The 17,594-nt window shown below is 37.6% G+C and overlaps 1 protein-coding gene across 1 annotated transcript in view; it reads left to right on the forward strand.

Annotated features, from left to right (window-relative positions):
• MDGA2 (MAM domain containing glycosylphosphatidylinositol anchor 2) overlaps nucleotides 1-17,594 on the forward strand; it is a 915,731-nt gene that overhangs the window by 771,053 nt on the left and 127,084 nt on the right. Inside the window, exon 9 of the mRNA XM_040226786.1 lies at nucleotides 6,239-6,508. Within this exon, the coding sequence (XP_040082720.1) occupies nucleotides 6,239-6,508 (270 nt within the window). The remainder of the gene's footprint in view (nucleotides 1-6,238; nucleotides 6,509-17,594) is intronic.

A 17,594-nucleotide genomic window follows, 5' to 3' on the forward strand; every position in this document is an offset into this window, starting at 1 on the left:
ATTTTCAAAAGTTCTTACAGGCAAGAGTGAATTTCTGTGGATTTCACTGGTCCCAAGCATTAGGTTCTTTAAAACACTAATAAGACTGCATAGGAGCCTTTTCAGTATTACTGTATTGTCTCCTGCCAGATATGGCAACAGTGCCATTAGGAATGAAAGTTACATTTGAAAACCATTAGACTTTCAGGTGATGCAAGCATGTAAGAGACAGGTAAATCACACTGTAGAGATGTGTGTGGTATCATTTTCCTTTTAACTGATCATTCAAGTTGAACTTTATGCCAATGTTTAAAATTAATTGGATATTAGCTGGAGGTGATTAAAGGTTGTTTGGGGGGATTGTTGTAATGGTTTGCTATTTTAAAAAAAAGGGTTTCAAACTCTGCTGAAATATTGCTAAAAAGCATGGTTCTAGTAACAGGTCAACAATCCTTGGCTGCTTATCCTTGCCTAATTTTACTCTCCCTTCGAAGCAAGTTATTAAAGGTAGTATGGAAAAGCCTGCATCCATGTTCAGTTTTTTCTTTCTTCTCCTACCCTCTTCACCCTCCATTCATTGCCCTACCTCCTTTGCTAACTCAACCTCTTGTTCAATATGTATATCTTGTAGGGAATTTGTAATACTAGATATATATCTGACTGGGGCCGCAACTACAGAATTTGTATTGTTCTTACTAATACACAACATGGATTAAAATTAAACTTAAACCTGAATTTAAATGCCAAACATTATCGCACCTCTATCCTTTATCCTTCTAAGATAAAATCTTTACTCTAAACATAAAATAAATAAAAATATAAGAGATGCTTGTACAATATAAGGTTATTGAAAGTGCAAAATAGTTTTAAGGGGCCAGATCTGATAGACAGAGTACCTGATGAACTATGGATGGAAGTTCATGACATTCCAAAGGGACAGAAATCAAGATCCTCCTCAAGAAAAAGAAATTCAAAAAAACCAAAATGGCTGTCTGAGGAGGCCTTACAAATAGCTGAGAAAAGAAGAGGAGCCAAAATCAATGGAGAAAAGGAAAGATATACCCATTTGAATACAAAGTTCCAAAGAAAAGCAAGGAGACATAAGAAAGCCTTCCTCAGTGATCAATGCAAAGAAATAGAAAACAATAGAATGGGAAAGACTAGAGATCTCTTTAAGAAAATTAGAGATGCAAACGGAACATTTCATGCAAAGATGGGCTCGATAAAGGACAGAAATGGTATGGACCTAACAGAAGCAGAAGATATTAAGAAGAGGTGGCAAGAATATACAAAATAACTATACAAAAGAGATCTTCACCACCCAGGTAATCACAATGGTGTAATCACTCACCTAGAGCCAGACATCCTGGAATGTGAAGTCAAGTGGGCCCTAGGAAGCATCATTACAAACAAATCTAGTGGAGGTGATGGAATTCCAGTTGAGCTATTTCAAATCCTGAAAGATGATGCTGTGAAAGTGCTGCAATCAATATGCCAGCAACATTGAAAAAATCAGTAATGGCCACAGGACTGTAAAAGGTCAGTTTGCATTCCAACCAAAAAGAAGGCAAGGCCAGTTCAGTTCAGTTAAGTTAAGTTGCTCAGTCATTTCCGACTCTTTCCGACCCCATGAATTGCAGCACGCCAGGCCTCCCTGTCCATCACCAACTCCCAGAGTTCACTCAGACTCACGTCCATCAAGTCAGTGATGCCATCCAGCCATCTCATCCCCTGTTACCCCCTTCTCCTCCTGCCCCCAATCCCTCCCAGCATCAGAGTCTTTTCCAATGAGTCAACTCTTCTTCACATGAGGTGGCCAAAGTACTGGAGTTTCAGCTTTAGCATCATTCCTTCCAAAGAAATACCAGGGCTGATCTTCAGAATGGACTGGTTGGATCTCCTTGCAGTCCAAGGGACTCTCAGAGTCATCTCCAACACCACAGTTCAAAAGCATCAATTCTCTGGCACTCAGCTTCCTTCACAACCCAACTCTCACATCCATACATGACCACTGGAAAAACCATAGCTTTGACTAAACGGACCTTTGTTAGCAAAGTAATGTCTCTGCTTTTCAACATGCTATCTAGGTTGGTCATAACTTTTCTTCCAAGGAGTAAGCGTCTTTAATATCATGGCTGTAGTTTGGAGCCCCAAAATATAGAGCCTGACACTGTTTCCACTGTTTCCCCATCTATTTGCCATGAAGTGATGGGACCAGATGCCATGATCTTCATCTTCTGAATGTTGAGCTTTAAGCCAACTTTTTCACTCTCCACTTTCACTTTCATCAATAGGCTTTTGAGTTCCTCTTCACTTTCTGCCATAAGGTCAGTGTCATCTGCATATCTGAGGTTATTGATATTTCTTCCAGCAATCTTGATTCCAGCTTGTGCTTCTTCCAGCCCAGCGTTTCTCATGATGTACTCTGCATAGAAGTTAAATGAGTAGAGTGACAATATACAGCCTTGACGCACTCCTTTTCCTATTTGGAACTGTAACTCTCTTAACTACTGCACAATTCCACTCCTCTCACACGCTAGTAAAGCTCAAAATTCTCCAAGCCAGGCTTCAGCAATATGTGAACTGTGAACTTCCAGATGTTCAAGCTGGTTTTAGAAAAGGCAGAGGAATCAGAGATCAAATTGCCAACATCCACTGGATCATGGAAAAAGCAAGAGAGTTCCAGAAAAGCATGTATTTCTGCTTTATTGACTATGCAAAAGCCTTGACTGTGTGGATCACAATAAACTGTGGAAAATTCTGAAAGAGATGGGAATGCCAGACCAGCTGACTTGCCTCTTAAGAAATCTATATGCAGGTCAGGAAGCAACAGTTAGAACTGGACATGGAACAATAGACTGGTTCCAAATAGGAAAAGGAGTACGTCAAGGCTGTATATTGTCACCCTGCTTATTTAACTTATATGCAGAGTACATCATGAGAAATGCTGGACTGGAAGAAACACAAGCTGGAATCAAGATTGCCAGGAGAAATATCAAACCTCAGATATGCAGATGACACCACCCTTATGGCAGAAAGTGAAGAGGAACTAAAAAGCCTCTTGATGAAAGTGAAAGTGGAAAGTGAAAAAGTTGGCTTAAAGCCCGACATTCAGAAAACAAAATCATGGCATCTGGTCCCATCACTTCATGGCAAATAGATGGGGAAACAGTGGAAATAGTGTCAGACTTCATTTTTGGGGGCTCCAAAATCACTGCAGATGGTGATTGCAGCCATGAATTTAAAAGACGCTTACTCCTTTTAAGAAAAGTTATGACCAACCTAGATAGCATATTGAAAAGCAGAGACATTATTACTTTGCCAAAAAAGGTCCGTCTAGTCAAGGCTATGGTTTTTCCAGTGGTCATGTATGGATGTGAGAGTTGAACTGTGAAGAAAGCTGAGTGCTGAAGAATTGATGCTTTTGAACTGTGGTGTTGGAGATGACTCTTGAGAGTCTCTTGGGCTGCAAGGAGAATCAACCAGTCCATTCTGAAGGAGATCAGCCCTGGTATTTCTTTGGAAGGAATGATGCTAAAGCTGAAACTCCAGTACTTGGCCACCTCATGCGAAGAGTTGACTCATTGGAAAAGACTCTGATGCTGAGAGGGATTGAGGGCAGGAGGAGAAGGGGATGACAGAGGATGAGATGGCTGGATGGCACCACTAACTTGATGGCCATGAGTCTGAGTGAATTCCGGGAGTTGGTGATGGACAGGGAGGCCTGGCGTGCTGCGATTCATGGGGTCGCAAAGAGTCGGACATGACTGAGCGACTGAACTGAACTAAACTGTGCGACTAATACATGCACAAATCTGACATGTCTATCAAGTTTCAAACTACCTTTCCTTTTTTCCCCATCTCATCTCATCCGCATCATTGTCTAAGGCGTCATTTATGGTCCTATGACACTACTTTATTTCAAGTCTTTCTTTGAGTTTCTTCTCTTTGAGGTTCACACTCCTCCTATCTGCCACACAGTCTTCCTAAAAGATTGGTTTACTCATATAAAGCTTTCATTTAAAACTTTTTAAAGGCCTTAAATACCAACAGGATAAAATTCAAAATCTATAACATGATGTTCAAGGATCCATGACAATCTCTGCTTTTTTTTTTCATTTTTATCTTCTCCCAAACTCTCATGCACCTTTTGCACACTGGTTATACTATTATAACTTATACTTCCCTGAACACTCCCTCCTCCCTGTCTCCTCCTTACCTTTGTACCTACTTATCCTCTTACCAGCAATGTCCTCTCCTGTTGTTTACCCACATGACAATTTCCTTCATATCCTGATAGATACAGTTCAAGTATCACATTCCTTGCCTGATCAGTCCTTTTGGTGTTATTCTCTTCTTCACTTTCTACCACAGAATATTTTTTCCTTCCAATTTTTAAGTTAGCTATTTAAATCTTTATCTATTGTATTAAGCCATAAACTATATGCAGAGAGGATTTATTCTTGTTCATTTTTTCTATTCTTAGCATTTGTATAAGGAAGACTCAAAAGTTAAACTTATCAATAAAATTAAAATTGATATGGTAGCTTAAACATATTTGTTGAAAGAAGCAAGAAGGGTCAGTCAGTAGACTAGTTGTGAGAAAGGAGAGCAATGCTATAAAAAGTAGATAGATTAACACGTAAAGAATATCAAATGGTGCATTTGGTGTGATAGTCCTAAAATCTTTTAGCATCTTCGAGGAAGGGTTTTCCGGGTAGAGCTGTCCAGCAGTGATACTGTGCAACTCAGGAGGGTGTCATACACTCTAGTCAAGGATATGGTTGTGTTGCACGGAGCAGTTCTGACTGCAGAAAACCCTGATTGGTCATACCTAATTTCCTTTATTAAATGAATCATGGCATTAGATCCCAGAAAATAAGTATTATTTATTATAACCATTGGGAGTCATCATCAAGTAAAGGCCTATATTTTGCCTAGCCTAAATGATGGGAGAAGTGTGTCACACATTTTGGAAATCTTTCCATCAGAAACAAAAAGATTAGGTATCTAATGTAGCAAGTTTTAATTGTATAGGGAAAAAATTCCCAATTAAGCCAAATAAATGAACCATTGCAGTGGGTTGAAATCCATATCCACGTGTAGCATAATTTTCTGTTTGCTTACACATGAATTTTATAAATTGCTGTCACACTCTTTCTGACCAAATAATTTAGAAAATAAATTTATATACTTGTGTTACCCATATTATTAAATACTTGGTATCCAGAATCCTAAGGACTGAGCTTCATATGGGATAATTAGAATTTGCTTACATGAACCAGTGGCTTCATCTGCTGCAGAATTTCATGCTAATATGGATACTCTGTTTTTATACCTAGAACATCATTTGGTTGCTAACAGTATAAGCCAGAGCTTCCCTGGTGACTCAGACAGTAAAGAATCTACTTTAAATGCAGGAGACACGGGTTCAGTCACTGGGTCAGGAAGATCCCCTGGAGAAGGGAATTGCAACCCACTCCAGTATTCTTTCCTGGAGAATTCCATGCAGAGAGGAGCCTGGTGGGCTATAGTCCATGGGGTTGCAAACAGTCAGACATGACTGAGTGACTCAGCACAATGCACTGTAAACCAGACACACTGAAGGCAATTTTTTCTGGGAAGCAGCTAGAAAAAAAAAAAAAAAAGCTCTTCTAGATTCAGCTGAGGCTTCCCAGGCCTCTCAGTGGTAAAGAACCTGCCTGCCAGTTCAGGAGCTACAGGAGACCTCGGTTCAATACCTGGGTCTGGAAGAGCCCCTGAAGGAGGACATGGCAACCTGTTGCAATAGTCTTGCTGGGAAAATCCCATGAACAGAGGATCCTGGCAAATTACAGTCCATGATGTCACAAAGAGTCAGACATGACTGAGAGACTAAGCACAGACACACACACCTGCAAATGCTATTTTAAGGCGATTAATCTGACTCACTGCCCACATTCAGGAATTATGTCTCCCTACCCAGGCCCTGGAGAAGGAAATGGCAACCCACTCCAGCACTCTTGCCTGGAAAATCCCATGAATGGAGGAGCATGGTAGGCTACAGTCCGTGGGGTCGCAAAGAGTTGGACACGACTGAGCGACTTCACTTTCAATTTCACCCAAGCCAAAATCTCCTAGCCTAAATATGTTCTCCACCTACCTGATAATAGCCCTTTCCTTTGGCTAGATGTATTCTTGAAAATAGCTTCTCACAGTAAGAGTAGCCACTGGCTTATTGCCAATCACCCGTTTTATGTTATAATATCTTTTTCTACAGATCCTCCTGCTGTGGAACCAGCATTTCTGGAAATCCGGCAAGGACAAGACCGAAGTGTCACTATGAGCTGCAGGGTCCTAAGAGCCTATCCAATACGGGTGCTGACCTATGAGTGGCGCTTGGGCAACAAATTATTGCGGACGGGTCAGTTTGACTCTCAAGAATACACAGAATACCCAGTGAAGAGTCTTTCCAATGAAAACTATGGGGTTTATAATTGTAGCATCATAAATGAAGCTGGAGCAGGGAGATGCAGCTTTCTTGTTACAGGTAAGGTGCCGAATATTTTGCTCTTTTTTTTTTTTTTTTTAGATCATAGGAGCTTAGGCTCTTGTCAGTGTAAGAATGAAAGCATTTTGCAAATCCATGGAGCATATTATGAACAGCTTGCCTGTTCTATTTAGAGTGTCTACTCATTTATTTTCAAGGCAAGTCTATTTCAGTAGTTAAGATAGTTTATGTGCCTATAAAATAGGACAGAAGCTTATGTGAATTTGAATAGATTTGGTGATGAGGTTGGTTATTTTGAGTATCACAGTAATAAAGTGACAAATCTTAACCAGCATTTTTTTTTAGATCAAATTGCAAATATTAACGTGTATTTTTTTCTGCAAGTCTAAAAGCTCTTGCAATCCATTATCTTTGATGGTTTTAAGAGTGCTTTCTTTTTCTTGTTTATTTATTAACTCAGTGTGTGGTGAATGTACATTTTATCATTGGCTTACAATTGGATCACAGATATTCAAAGGGAAATAAATATAGTTGTATTTGGCATATAATGAATTGAGAAAATTACCACCTTTGATGTCATTATATTTTACTGTATTTAAAGAGATAGTAAATCTGTGTTAAATTATATATATATATATTTATTTAAATTATTTTTGTAATCTAAATCTTTTATTTTTGAGCTAGGGTTTAGGCATATCTTAAAAGAATATACTCCTTTACATTATTATTTTATTCTAGATAAAGTTTGTTGTAATAGTTACAGTGTTTCTGCTACTAAAAGAAGAAACTGGATGTTATATGTAGAGCAATCACAAAAATTATGATTAAAATGTTTCAAACTTAATTAAATCTTGTTCATTGGTAATATAAATTCTTATTAATAAGTTCTTACTCATAAGAGAATTCTCTAATATGGATTGCCTTGGGACATTTAACTTCCTGAAATAGGATATTAGGCATTAATAGGTAAAATATAATTGACTAAGCAAAGAATATGAAGACATCGTCTCCACTGGATCTTACCACCTCTTGGTTTTGCAATCTCTTTTATTAACATTCAGTTGAACTTAAGTCTTTTCTACTGTAATTCTTCAAGTGAATTGTTAAAATAAAAAAATCTCTAGGACTGATACTTACATGATAATCTAATTTTTATCCCTGGGAATATTTAAAAAGGTAAAAGAATGTAATGTATTACTCTAGAGGTAATTTAAATGGCATGATATACTTTCATTCCTTATTTGTATATATATATATATATAAATTCCAAAAAATAAGAATCTTCAAAAGCAATTATTTTTCACATATTGGTACAAATGGAACACTTTACTTTCTTTCATTATCCCTCCAAAATAAAAATACCCCATAAAATTAACTAAACTCCTTTCTCCAGTCCTTTTGACTTTATACACATTCTGCTTTTCTTTGGTGACACTGTTTTCTAACTTGGACTATATTAGATTATTCACCTCTGTGAGATTTTCATTTGTTCTTTATTATATGATCCAAATCCTATTTCTTGAGCTAGAAGACAAGCTGAGACTGGAAGAAACACTAGCTCCATTCTCCCATCCCAGATTCATGGGGAGCAGTAAGTAGAGTTCAATAGCTGCAGAAAGGAATAAACCTGTTGTGGATTGCCCCATGGAGGGAGAGAAAATAACCCCAGGCATTAATTTGTTTCCAGTGTACATTTTTCAGTCTTCAGGTCAGCTTCATTTTTTTCAAGATCTCCACATAAAATCTAACAAAGTTTTGAATAAGAGAAGATGAAATTATTGAATCCCAAATACAGTATAATTCCAGAAAATATATAAAGAAATTAATGCATCCGTAGAATCAGACATCTGGAAGAAACTTTGAAAGGCCTTTTGCTTTTTCTACTAAAGCATGGCATAATTAGTAGTACCATGAATTAGTATATAATATAGAATTGGTAGTAATTCCCCACAATTCCAAACTCTTTGAAGCTATGCAGAAGAGAACTAGGAAATATAACATATGCAAGGCTGCATACATTCCTGTGCATATGTTCTTTACCCAAAAAACCAATCATTGAAGACAATTCTCTTTCCTTCCTTGAGGCCCAGATTAACTAAGAAACATTTAAAATTTTATCATTAGAACTATTTTACCAAATTTAAGAACAGGCTTCCACTTGCTTGTCGTGAATATCATGTAGTCACCTGAAAGTGGATTTGATCTGACTGTGCATCGAAATGTATAGAACTGAACACAAAGGCAATGGCAGCCGCATGTCTATATTTATTTTAGTTCCTGGGAAAGCTCAAAAGTTCAGGCCTGTTGTCTTCATATATATCATGAGTATGTGATGTGTGTCAGTGTTCAGGGGTAGGAGAGGAGGGTTTTCTTTACCGAGAAGTCAGACGGGGTGTGAGAGTATTTTCCTGGAAAGGAAAACAAGAAAGTAAGCAAAGGTATTTTAGGAAGAATGGCCAGCCTAGCTTGTAATCTACCATCTATGTTAGGAAATATTAATTATAATATTACAAAGTACTGTGTAGTTCATTTATTTTCTAGTATTGTTATAGTGAACTTAAGCCTAGTGTTTGTTTGTTTTTGTGGTTTAAGCCTTTATGATCTATACCAATAACCCAAACACCATTTTATCATATTTTTCTATTAGAGAATTTTTACAAGTTCTAGAAATAAATGTGGAATTGTAATTTATTAGAATAAATCCACTTTTAAATGTGAAATTCCAAGTATATATGTATAAATACATAGACATAAGTATTTTTATATTAATAAATAGTTCTGTACTATTCAGCATGTCACTCCACTGGAGCATGGATTTCACTTTCTCACAGGTCCAAATGCTCCAAACTAACATCTGGAAAAAAATGTTTTAAATACTCCAAAATATGTAGGCACATTCTTTATATTATAGATATAAGTGAATAACATGCTAGGTTAGATCCTGGCACACCGCTTGATCCAGAAAAGAAAACCAGGAAATCTAGGATGATGAACCAGATGGCCAAGATGAATGATTAGATGGAAGGACTCCTACTGAATATCATTTCTTTATTAGGAAAAAATGAGGATAAAAGGATAGTTCAAGGTGAAAATATGTAGTGGGCTGAATAGTGTCCTGTGTGTGTGCTCAGTTGCTTCAGTTGTATCAGACTCTTTGTGACCAATGGACTGTAGCCTACCTGGCTCCTCTATCTGTGGGATTCTCCAGGCAAGAATACTACAATGGGTTACCATGCCTTCTTCCATGGGATCTTCCTGACCCAGGAATCAAACCCATGTCTCTTATGTCTCCTGCATTGCCAAGCGGGTTCTTTACCACTAGTGCCAGCTAGGAAGCCCAAATAGTGTCCCTCAAGAAGGTAAATCTATGTCCTAATCCCTAAAACCTGTGAATATCACTTTACATGGTAATGCATGATTAATTTAAGGATTTTGAGACAAGCAGCTTTTCCTGGATGGTTGATGTTGGTCTTAAATGCAATAATGTGTACCTTAAAAGTAAGGCAGAGGAGAAAGCAATGTGAGTACAGAGGCAGGGATGCAGTTAAACCAGAGTTTCGATAAACTCCTTTCTTTAAAATGCTTCAAGTTAAATAGAACTGCTTTGCCAGATATCCTCAACTCTGATACCTTACTCAAGCTAAACCCCTGCACAATAGGCATAGAAACTTCTCACAGCTCAGAAAAGTTATAAACAGTAGTTGCTTTTACCTCCTAAAGAGCTAACTGAAACAAGGCTATAACTGCTAAAGCCTGGGAGGAAAAGCACCTTGGGAGGTTGCATCGCCCCCTGCATCTGTCACTGATGTTGGTTTAAGCTATACCTTGGTAAAGACCCCTAAGGGATGCTTCAAGATTGAAATGTTATGCCTATTATATAATAAAGTGAAGATAAGATGTCTGCAGCTGCTTGATTACATAGGATAACAGATGAGAGAGAATCTGTTGGCAGATTCTGTTGAAATGCCCAGGTTTAATGAAGATGCACTTTGACTTCCTTGAATATGAAAAACTAGGCTACCTGAATTAAAATGCATAGCAACCCATTCCAGTATTCTTGCCTGGGACATTCCATGAATAAAGGAGACTGACAGGCTACAGTTCATGGGGTTGCAAAGAATCGGACATAACTTAGTAACTAAACAATAATGACAACAATTGATTTATAAAATTTTAAATTACCTATGTCTTTTAAATTATTTAGTGATTGAGATGGTAGTTCTAAACTATCCCATAAGCATATTTCTTTCCTTTAACAAATTTGTTTCTGACAATATGTATCTATTGAAATTTTATGGATGTTAGTAAATTAAGACTTAAAAGCAGATTGGACAAGGAAATGAATCGAATTTTTCTGTTTACTTCTTTTAATTAGTTACTTGAATAAAATGTGGAAGCTTTCATGTAACAGTATATACATGGGTACTTATTAAACTATATTTTAAGACAGTTAAAGTAAAAGCAGAATAACATGGTTGTCAATTATAGCCCAGGAGCAAAAACAGAATGTCTTTATAACTTCCAGAGGGTATATATACACAGTTACATATGCTGAAACTTGTGAATCATTTAAGATTCAATCAATGAAGACAGTTTTAAATTCTATTAAATGAAAAATACTAAAACAGTGGTGTTCTTTTCAACAGGTAACATTAGGTATACTACTAAAATTTTTATTGCATAACTACAAATTATAATTTAGCATGAAACAACCATTATTGTCCCTACTGAATTTCTTTGCAATCTGACAAATATTTAAGTTATTTACTATGTACCTACTGACTGTCAGGTACTAGATTATATCAGAAGTAAAACAATGAATATCCTCTTCTCAAAATCTTTCCCCTAACATGTATATTTCTGAGTGGTCATTTTTATATTTGCATAGTACTCTGTAGCCACCATTTTCTTTTTAACCCTATTGCTCCTGTTAGCCTTATATTCTCTTATCTAAGATATTATGTCCTCTCTATATATTTTAACTGCTAGCTGAATTTTTAATCTTTATCTCTTTCAATCTATTTTCTATACTACTGGGCTTTATTTTTCCAGAAAATAGATCTTATTCTTAGTGATAAATGTTTGTGGCTTGTAGGTGAAATGCAAACTCATTTTCATGGATCTTTAAACCATTCATTAATATCCTTTAAAAAGTTTATCATTTCTCCTTCAATCCTATCAATTACTTTAAACTCCAGTTAAACTAGATTCTGCTGCCATCTGCTAAGTTACATAATTTCAGGACTCTGTGCCTTTGTTCACATGATACTTTATTCTAAAATACTAGCTCTTTGTGTATTCCTCTACTAGAGTTGTGATGACTCTTGTTTGTACCTTTAAAAGGATTATATTGACCTTTGCTCTTCAGCCAAATATAGAAAAGTAGGCTGTAATAATATATTATTTTATAATTTACAATTAAATTATATATGTTAATATTTATTGAGTATCTGAAAGTATCTGTAAAACTCCGAGTATGGCATCACCAACCGAATGGACATGAATGTGAGCAAACTCCAGGAGATAGTAAAGGACAGAGGAGGCTGGTGTGCTGCAGTCTTTGAGGTCACAAAGAGTCAGACTTAGGGACTGAATAATGAAACCAAGATTTAAACAGAATAGAAAATTATTTCATTAAGGTTAAAACCTTGAAGTATTATTTCAGAAACTAATGTAGTAGCTATGTCCCACAAAGTCCTCAGGGGTCCAGGTTTCTTCCATCTTTCTACTTGACCATCATCTGTAGATGGCACATCTCATAGCTTTAACAGCTACTTAAGTGGCTACATCTTCTACTAGCATCTTCTAGCATGTAGAATATGCTTCTACATCTCAGCATATTCCTTCTTTTTTCTCCCTCTTTTTAATGATGCTACCCAGTAGTGTTTTATTTTTATTATTATTATATTTATCTTTTCTGCTTACATTTCATTGTTCAGTTGCTCAGTCGTGTCTGACTCTTTGTGACCCATTGACTGTAGCCCACGAGGCTCCTCTGTGCATGGGATTCTCCAGGCAAGAATACTGGAATGGATTGCCATTTTCTTCTCCATTGCATCTCATTCAGTTCAGTTCAGTTCAGTTGCTCAGTCATGTCCAACTCTTTATGACCCCATGAACCGTAGCACCCCAGGCCTCTCTGTCCATCACCAGCTCCCAGAGTCCACCCAAACCCATGTCCATTGAGTTGGTGATGCCATCCAACCATCTCATCCTCTGTCATTCCCTTCTCCTCCTGCCCTCAATCTTTCCCAGCATCAGGGTCTTTTCCAGTGAGTCAGCTCTTTGCATTAGGTGGCCAAAGGATTGGAGTTTCAGCTTCAACATCAGTCCTCCCAGTGAATACCCAGGACTGATTTCCTTTAGGTTGGACTGGTTGGATCTCCTTGCAGTCCAAGGCACTCTCAAGAGTCTTCTCCAACACCACAGTTCAAAACCATCAATTCTTCGGCACTCAGCTTTCTTTATAGTCCAACTCTCACATCCATACATGACCACTGGAAAAACCCTTGACTAGACGGACCTTTGTTGGCAAAGTAATGTCTTTGCTTTTTAATATGCTGTCTAAGTTGGTCAGAAAAATAAAGTAAGACATTGTTTCCACTGTTTCCCCATCTATTTGCCATGAAGTGATGGGACTGGATGCCATGATCTTAGTTTTCTGAATGTTGAGCTTTAAGCCAACTTTTTCACTCTCCTCTTTCACTTTCATCAAGAGGCTCTTTAGTTCTTCTTCACTCACTGGAGGCAACTTAATCATAGTATGATAACTGCTATAAAAACTGTGAGTATAGATTTTATTCTAGGAAGATTAGGTAACACGCACACACACACATATATACATGATATATGTATATATATATATATTTTTTTAACTTGCCTTTATTGAAACTGTTTCATGAAATAAAATTGAGCTTGACAAGGAAACTTTAGGATCTCTGGTTTTATCTCTGTAATACTTAACACCATTATTGATCATCAGAATCATCTCTCAGGGGCCATGGTCATTCAGGTTTAGAATATGTTTTTAATTGGTTTAATACAGATTCTTGAGAGTTTTTAAGCTCTGGGAGATGGTGAAGGACAGAGACGTCTGGTGTACTGCAGTCCACGGGTTGACAAAGAAGTCGTGCATGACAAAGCAACTGAACAACAGAGTTTTTACTGGTAAACAATGTAATTGAGGATACCATGTTAGTTACTTATTACAGTATAATCAATTAGTACAAACTTAGCATCTTTAAACAGCATATATTTATATCTCAAAATTTCTATGGGTCAGGAGTACAGGCATCACTTAGCTAGATCCTGTCTTCTGGATCTCACAAGACTGCAATCAGATGTTTGTGAAATTTTCTTATCAGGAGGTTCAACTCATGTAAGAAGTTGAATCACTTCCAGACTTATTAAGGTTCAGTCCAGTTCAGTTCAGTTCAGTCTCTCAGTCGTGTCCGACTCTTTGCGACCCCATGAATCGCAGCACGCCAGGCCTCCCTGTCCATCAACAACTCCCAGAGTTCACTCAGACGCACGTCCATCGAGTCCGGGATGCCATCCAGCCATCTCATCCTTTGTCGTCCCCTTCTCCTCCTGCCACCAATCCCTCCCAGCATCAGAGTCTTTTCCAAGGAGTCAACTCTTCGCATGAGGTGGCCAGAGTACTGGAGTTTCAGCTTCAGCATCATTCCTTCCAAAGAAATCCCAGGGCTGATCTCCTTCAGAATGGACTGGTTGGATCTCCTTGCAGTCCAAGGGACTCTCAAGAGTCTTCTCCAACACCACAGTTCAAAAGCATCAATTCTTCGGCGCTCAGCCTTCTTCACAGTCCAACTCTCACATCCATACATGACCATAGGAAAAACCATAGCCTTGACTAAATGGACCTTAGTTGGCAAAGTAATGTCTCTGCTTTTGAATATACTATCTAGGTTGGTCATAACTTTTCTTCCAAGGAGTTAGTAAAGGATTTAACACTCTAAAGGTTGCATGGTAGAAGACCCTAGGATTTTGCTGGTTGCAGAGTGAAGACCACTCTTACATATTAGAAGATTTCTGCAGGTCCTAGAGGTCACCTGTAATTCTTTGTCATGTGGGCTTTTCCAGCATGGCTACTTCAATTATCAAGCTGTGAAGAAGAATCTCTAGCTCTAGTCTGTTAAGATGGAATCTTAAATGTGTTCCTACATGCTTAGTCATGTAGAGCACAGCTCTTTATGACCCTATGGTGTAACCTGCCAGGTTTCTCTGTCCATGGGATTTTCCAGATAAGAATACAGTAGTGGGTTGCCAGTTCCTCCTCTAGGGGATCTTCCTGACCTAGGGGTCCAGGGATCGAACCCACTTCCCCTGTATCTCTTGCATTGGCAGGCGAACTCTTTACCACTAAATCACCTGGGGAACCCCAGAATCTTATATAACATAACCTAATTACCAAAGGAACATCTCATCAAAATTATTTGCCACACTCAAAAGGAGCATATTATATACAAAGATATGAAAAGCAGAAGTAGAAATCACTGGAGTCCCCTTAGGTTCAGTTTGTCACATAATATCAACTTTTCTGTCTGCTAAGAATACTCTAAACACAACCTATGTATCAAACTGCTTTATCTATGGCAATATTTAAAGAAATCTCTCATTGTTTATTCCCTTGTCAATAAACATGGCAAATAGGGTTTTACCAACAAAAATTTGCTTGTGATTGTTGCTTTCACCTCTAATTTGGAAGTATATTGTAGTGGGATTGTTCATCCTCTAATTTTCAATTGATATATTACAATATTCAGATTGACATTTTGGGATTACTCTTTTCTCCGTATTCAGCACCAACAGATCAGACAAATAAAAAATTAAATAGATCCTAAAGAAAAATAAAGCAAGAGTGAGACATTTCTTTGAAAGGAAGTACATACTATCACTCTGAATGTAAAGAAATCCAGAATGAATGAGAACTGTAATGTGCCTAAGACAGGATGTTGGATTATTTTTAGCATTATTTAGTTCTAAATAATTAAAAGGATGAAATAACAACCAAATCACATTTGACTCCAAATCAAAATGTTTTATTCTTGTTTTCTAAAGTCAGATTGAGTTATATAGTAATGAGATAGAAAATATATTTTATTTTCTTGCAATGTATATGTTTGCATTATTCAGCTGAATACTTGTTTGTTAAGTCTAAACATGAACAGCCCAACACTATGGAAAAATCATTAGAACTACCAGAAATAAGAGCAAATGAACTGATGCAAAAGTATATAATAAAACTCCCCATGATAACTCTGAGGCAAAAAACATTAATGTCAAATCAAATATTTGGGGGGCTAGAATTGTGTTAAATTTATTAGAATTTACTTATGATGATAACATATAGTCTAATGGATCCCAGTGTTTTTGTCAGTCTTATGAATTACAATTGTGTGAGAAATGTAGAGCAGAAAATTCATTATATGTGGTAACAACTCAATGTATTCTATGTTGTATAAACTGATCCCACTAATATTTCTTTTTATTCAGACAATTCTGCTATGTCTGTAGAAGTGGTGTCACCTTTCTATGATGGGTAAGCTAATAGAGGTTAAGGAAACCAAAAATAAAATGTGTATCTTCTGACTGCAAATCAAGTTCTTTGTGACACACTTATTTATAAGTGACTCTAAAGGAGTTGAATTTTTGGATAATTAAGCCAGATCAAATGTAGGTCCTGCCACTGCTTAACTGTTCTAGTCATGTCCAACTCAATGCAACCCTATGGACTGTAGCCCACCAGGCTCCTCTGTCCTTGGAATTCTCTAGGCAAGAGTACTGGAGTGGGTTGCCATGCCCTCCTCTAGGGATCTTCCCAAGACAGGGATCAATCCCAAGTCTCCTGCATTGCAAGGCACATTTTTTACCACTGAGCTACTGGAGAAGCCCCAAAATATAGGTGAGTATATGCTAACTCTGAAAAGGTAGAAATAAAAATGTAAATATTAGGTAAGGAAATTAGTACAATCATTTAGCAAACATTTTACCAAACTCTTTACTTTAATATTGAATCTAACTTCCCTGGTGGCTCAAATGGTAAAGTGTCTGCCTACAATGTGGGAGGCCTGGGTTCAATCCCTAGGTTGGGAAGATCTCCTGGAAAAGGAAATGGCACCCCACTCCAGTATTCTTGCCTGGAAAATCCCATGGAAGGAAGAACCTGGTAGGCTACAGTCCATGGGTCAGACACGACTGAGCAACTTCACTTTCACTTTTCTCTCTAACTTATACATTATTTTAGACACCAGAGCAGAAAATGCTGATTAAAGAAAAGGTCATAGGAATTTCTGTTGATTTCATTCTAGTCCTCTCCTGAGAATTGGGCTGCATAAATAAAGTGAAACCATTGAGATTTAGCACATTCTGCTCTTTCAGGTTCGGGGCAGAAAAGTGATCAGTTCAGTTCAGTCACTCAGTCATGTCCAACTCTTTGTCACCCTATGGACTGCAGCATGCCAAGATTCCCTATCCATCACCAACTCCCAGAGCTTGCTCAAATTCATGTTCATTGAGTCGGTGATGCCATCCAACCATCTCATCCTCTATCATCCCCTTCTCCGCTTACCTTCAATCCTTCCCAGCATCAGGGTCTTTTCTAATGAGTCAGCTCTTTGCATCAGGTTGCCAAAGTATTGGAGTTTCAGCTTCAGCATCAGTCTTTCCAATAAATATTCAGGATTGATTTCTTTTAAGATTGACGAGTTTGATCTCCTTGAAGCTCAAGAGAATCTCAAGAGTCTTCTCCAACACCATAGTTCAAAAGCATCAGTACTTCAGTGCTCAGCTTTCTTTATAGTCTGACTCTCACATCCATACATGACTACTGGAAAAACCACAAATTTGACTAGACAGACCTTTGTCTACAAAGTAACATCTCTGCTTTTTAATATGCTGTATAGGTTAGTCATAGTTATTCTTCCAAGGAGCAAGTGTCTTTTAATTTCATGGCTGCAGTCACCATCTGCAGTGATTTTGGAGCCCCCAAAAATAAAGCCTCTCGCTATTTCCATTGTTTCCCCATCATTTGCCATGAAGTGACATAGAGTTCAAGAAGTGCTGGAGAAAGCTAGAGTTTTCAGCTCGTAAAAGAGTATATACC

Source organism: Oryx dammah, unplaced genomic scaffold, assembly GCF_014754425.2.
Source record: "Oryx dammah isolate SB20612 unplaced genomic scaffold, SCBI_Odam_1.1 HiC_scaffold_26, whole genome shotgun sequence".
NCBI classification, from domain to species: domain Eukaryota; kingdom Metazoa; phylum Chordata; class Mammalia; order Artiodactyla; family Bovidae; genus Oryx; species Oryx dammah.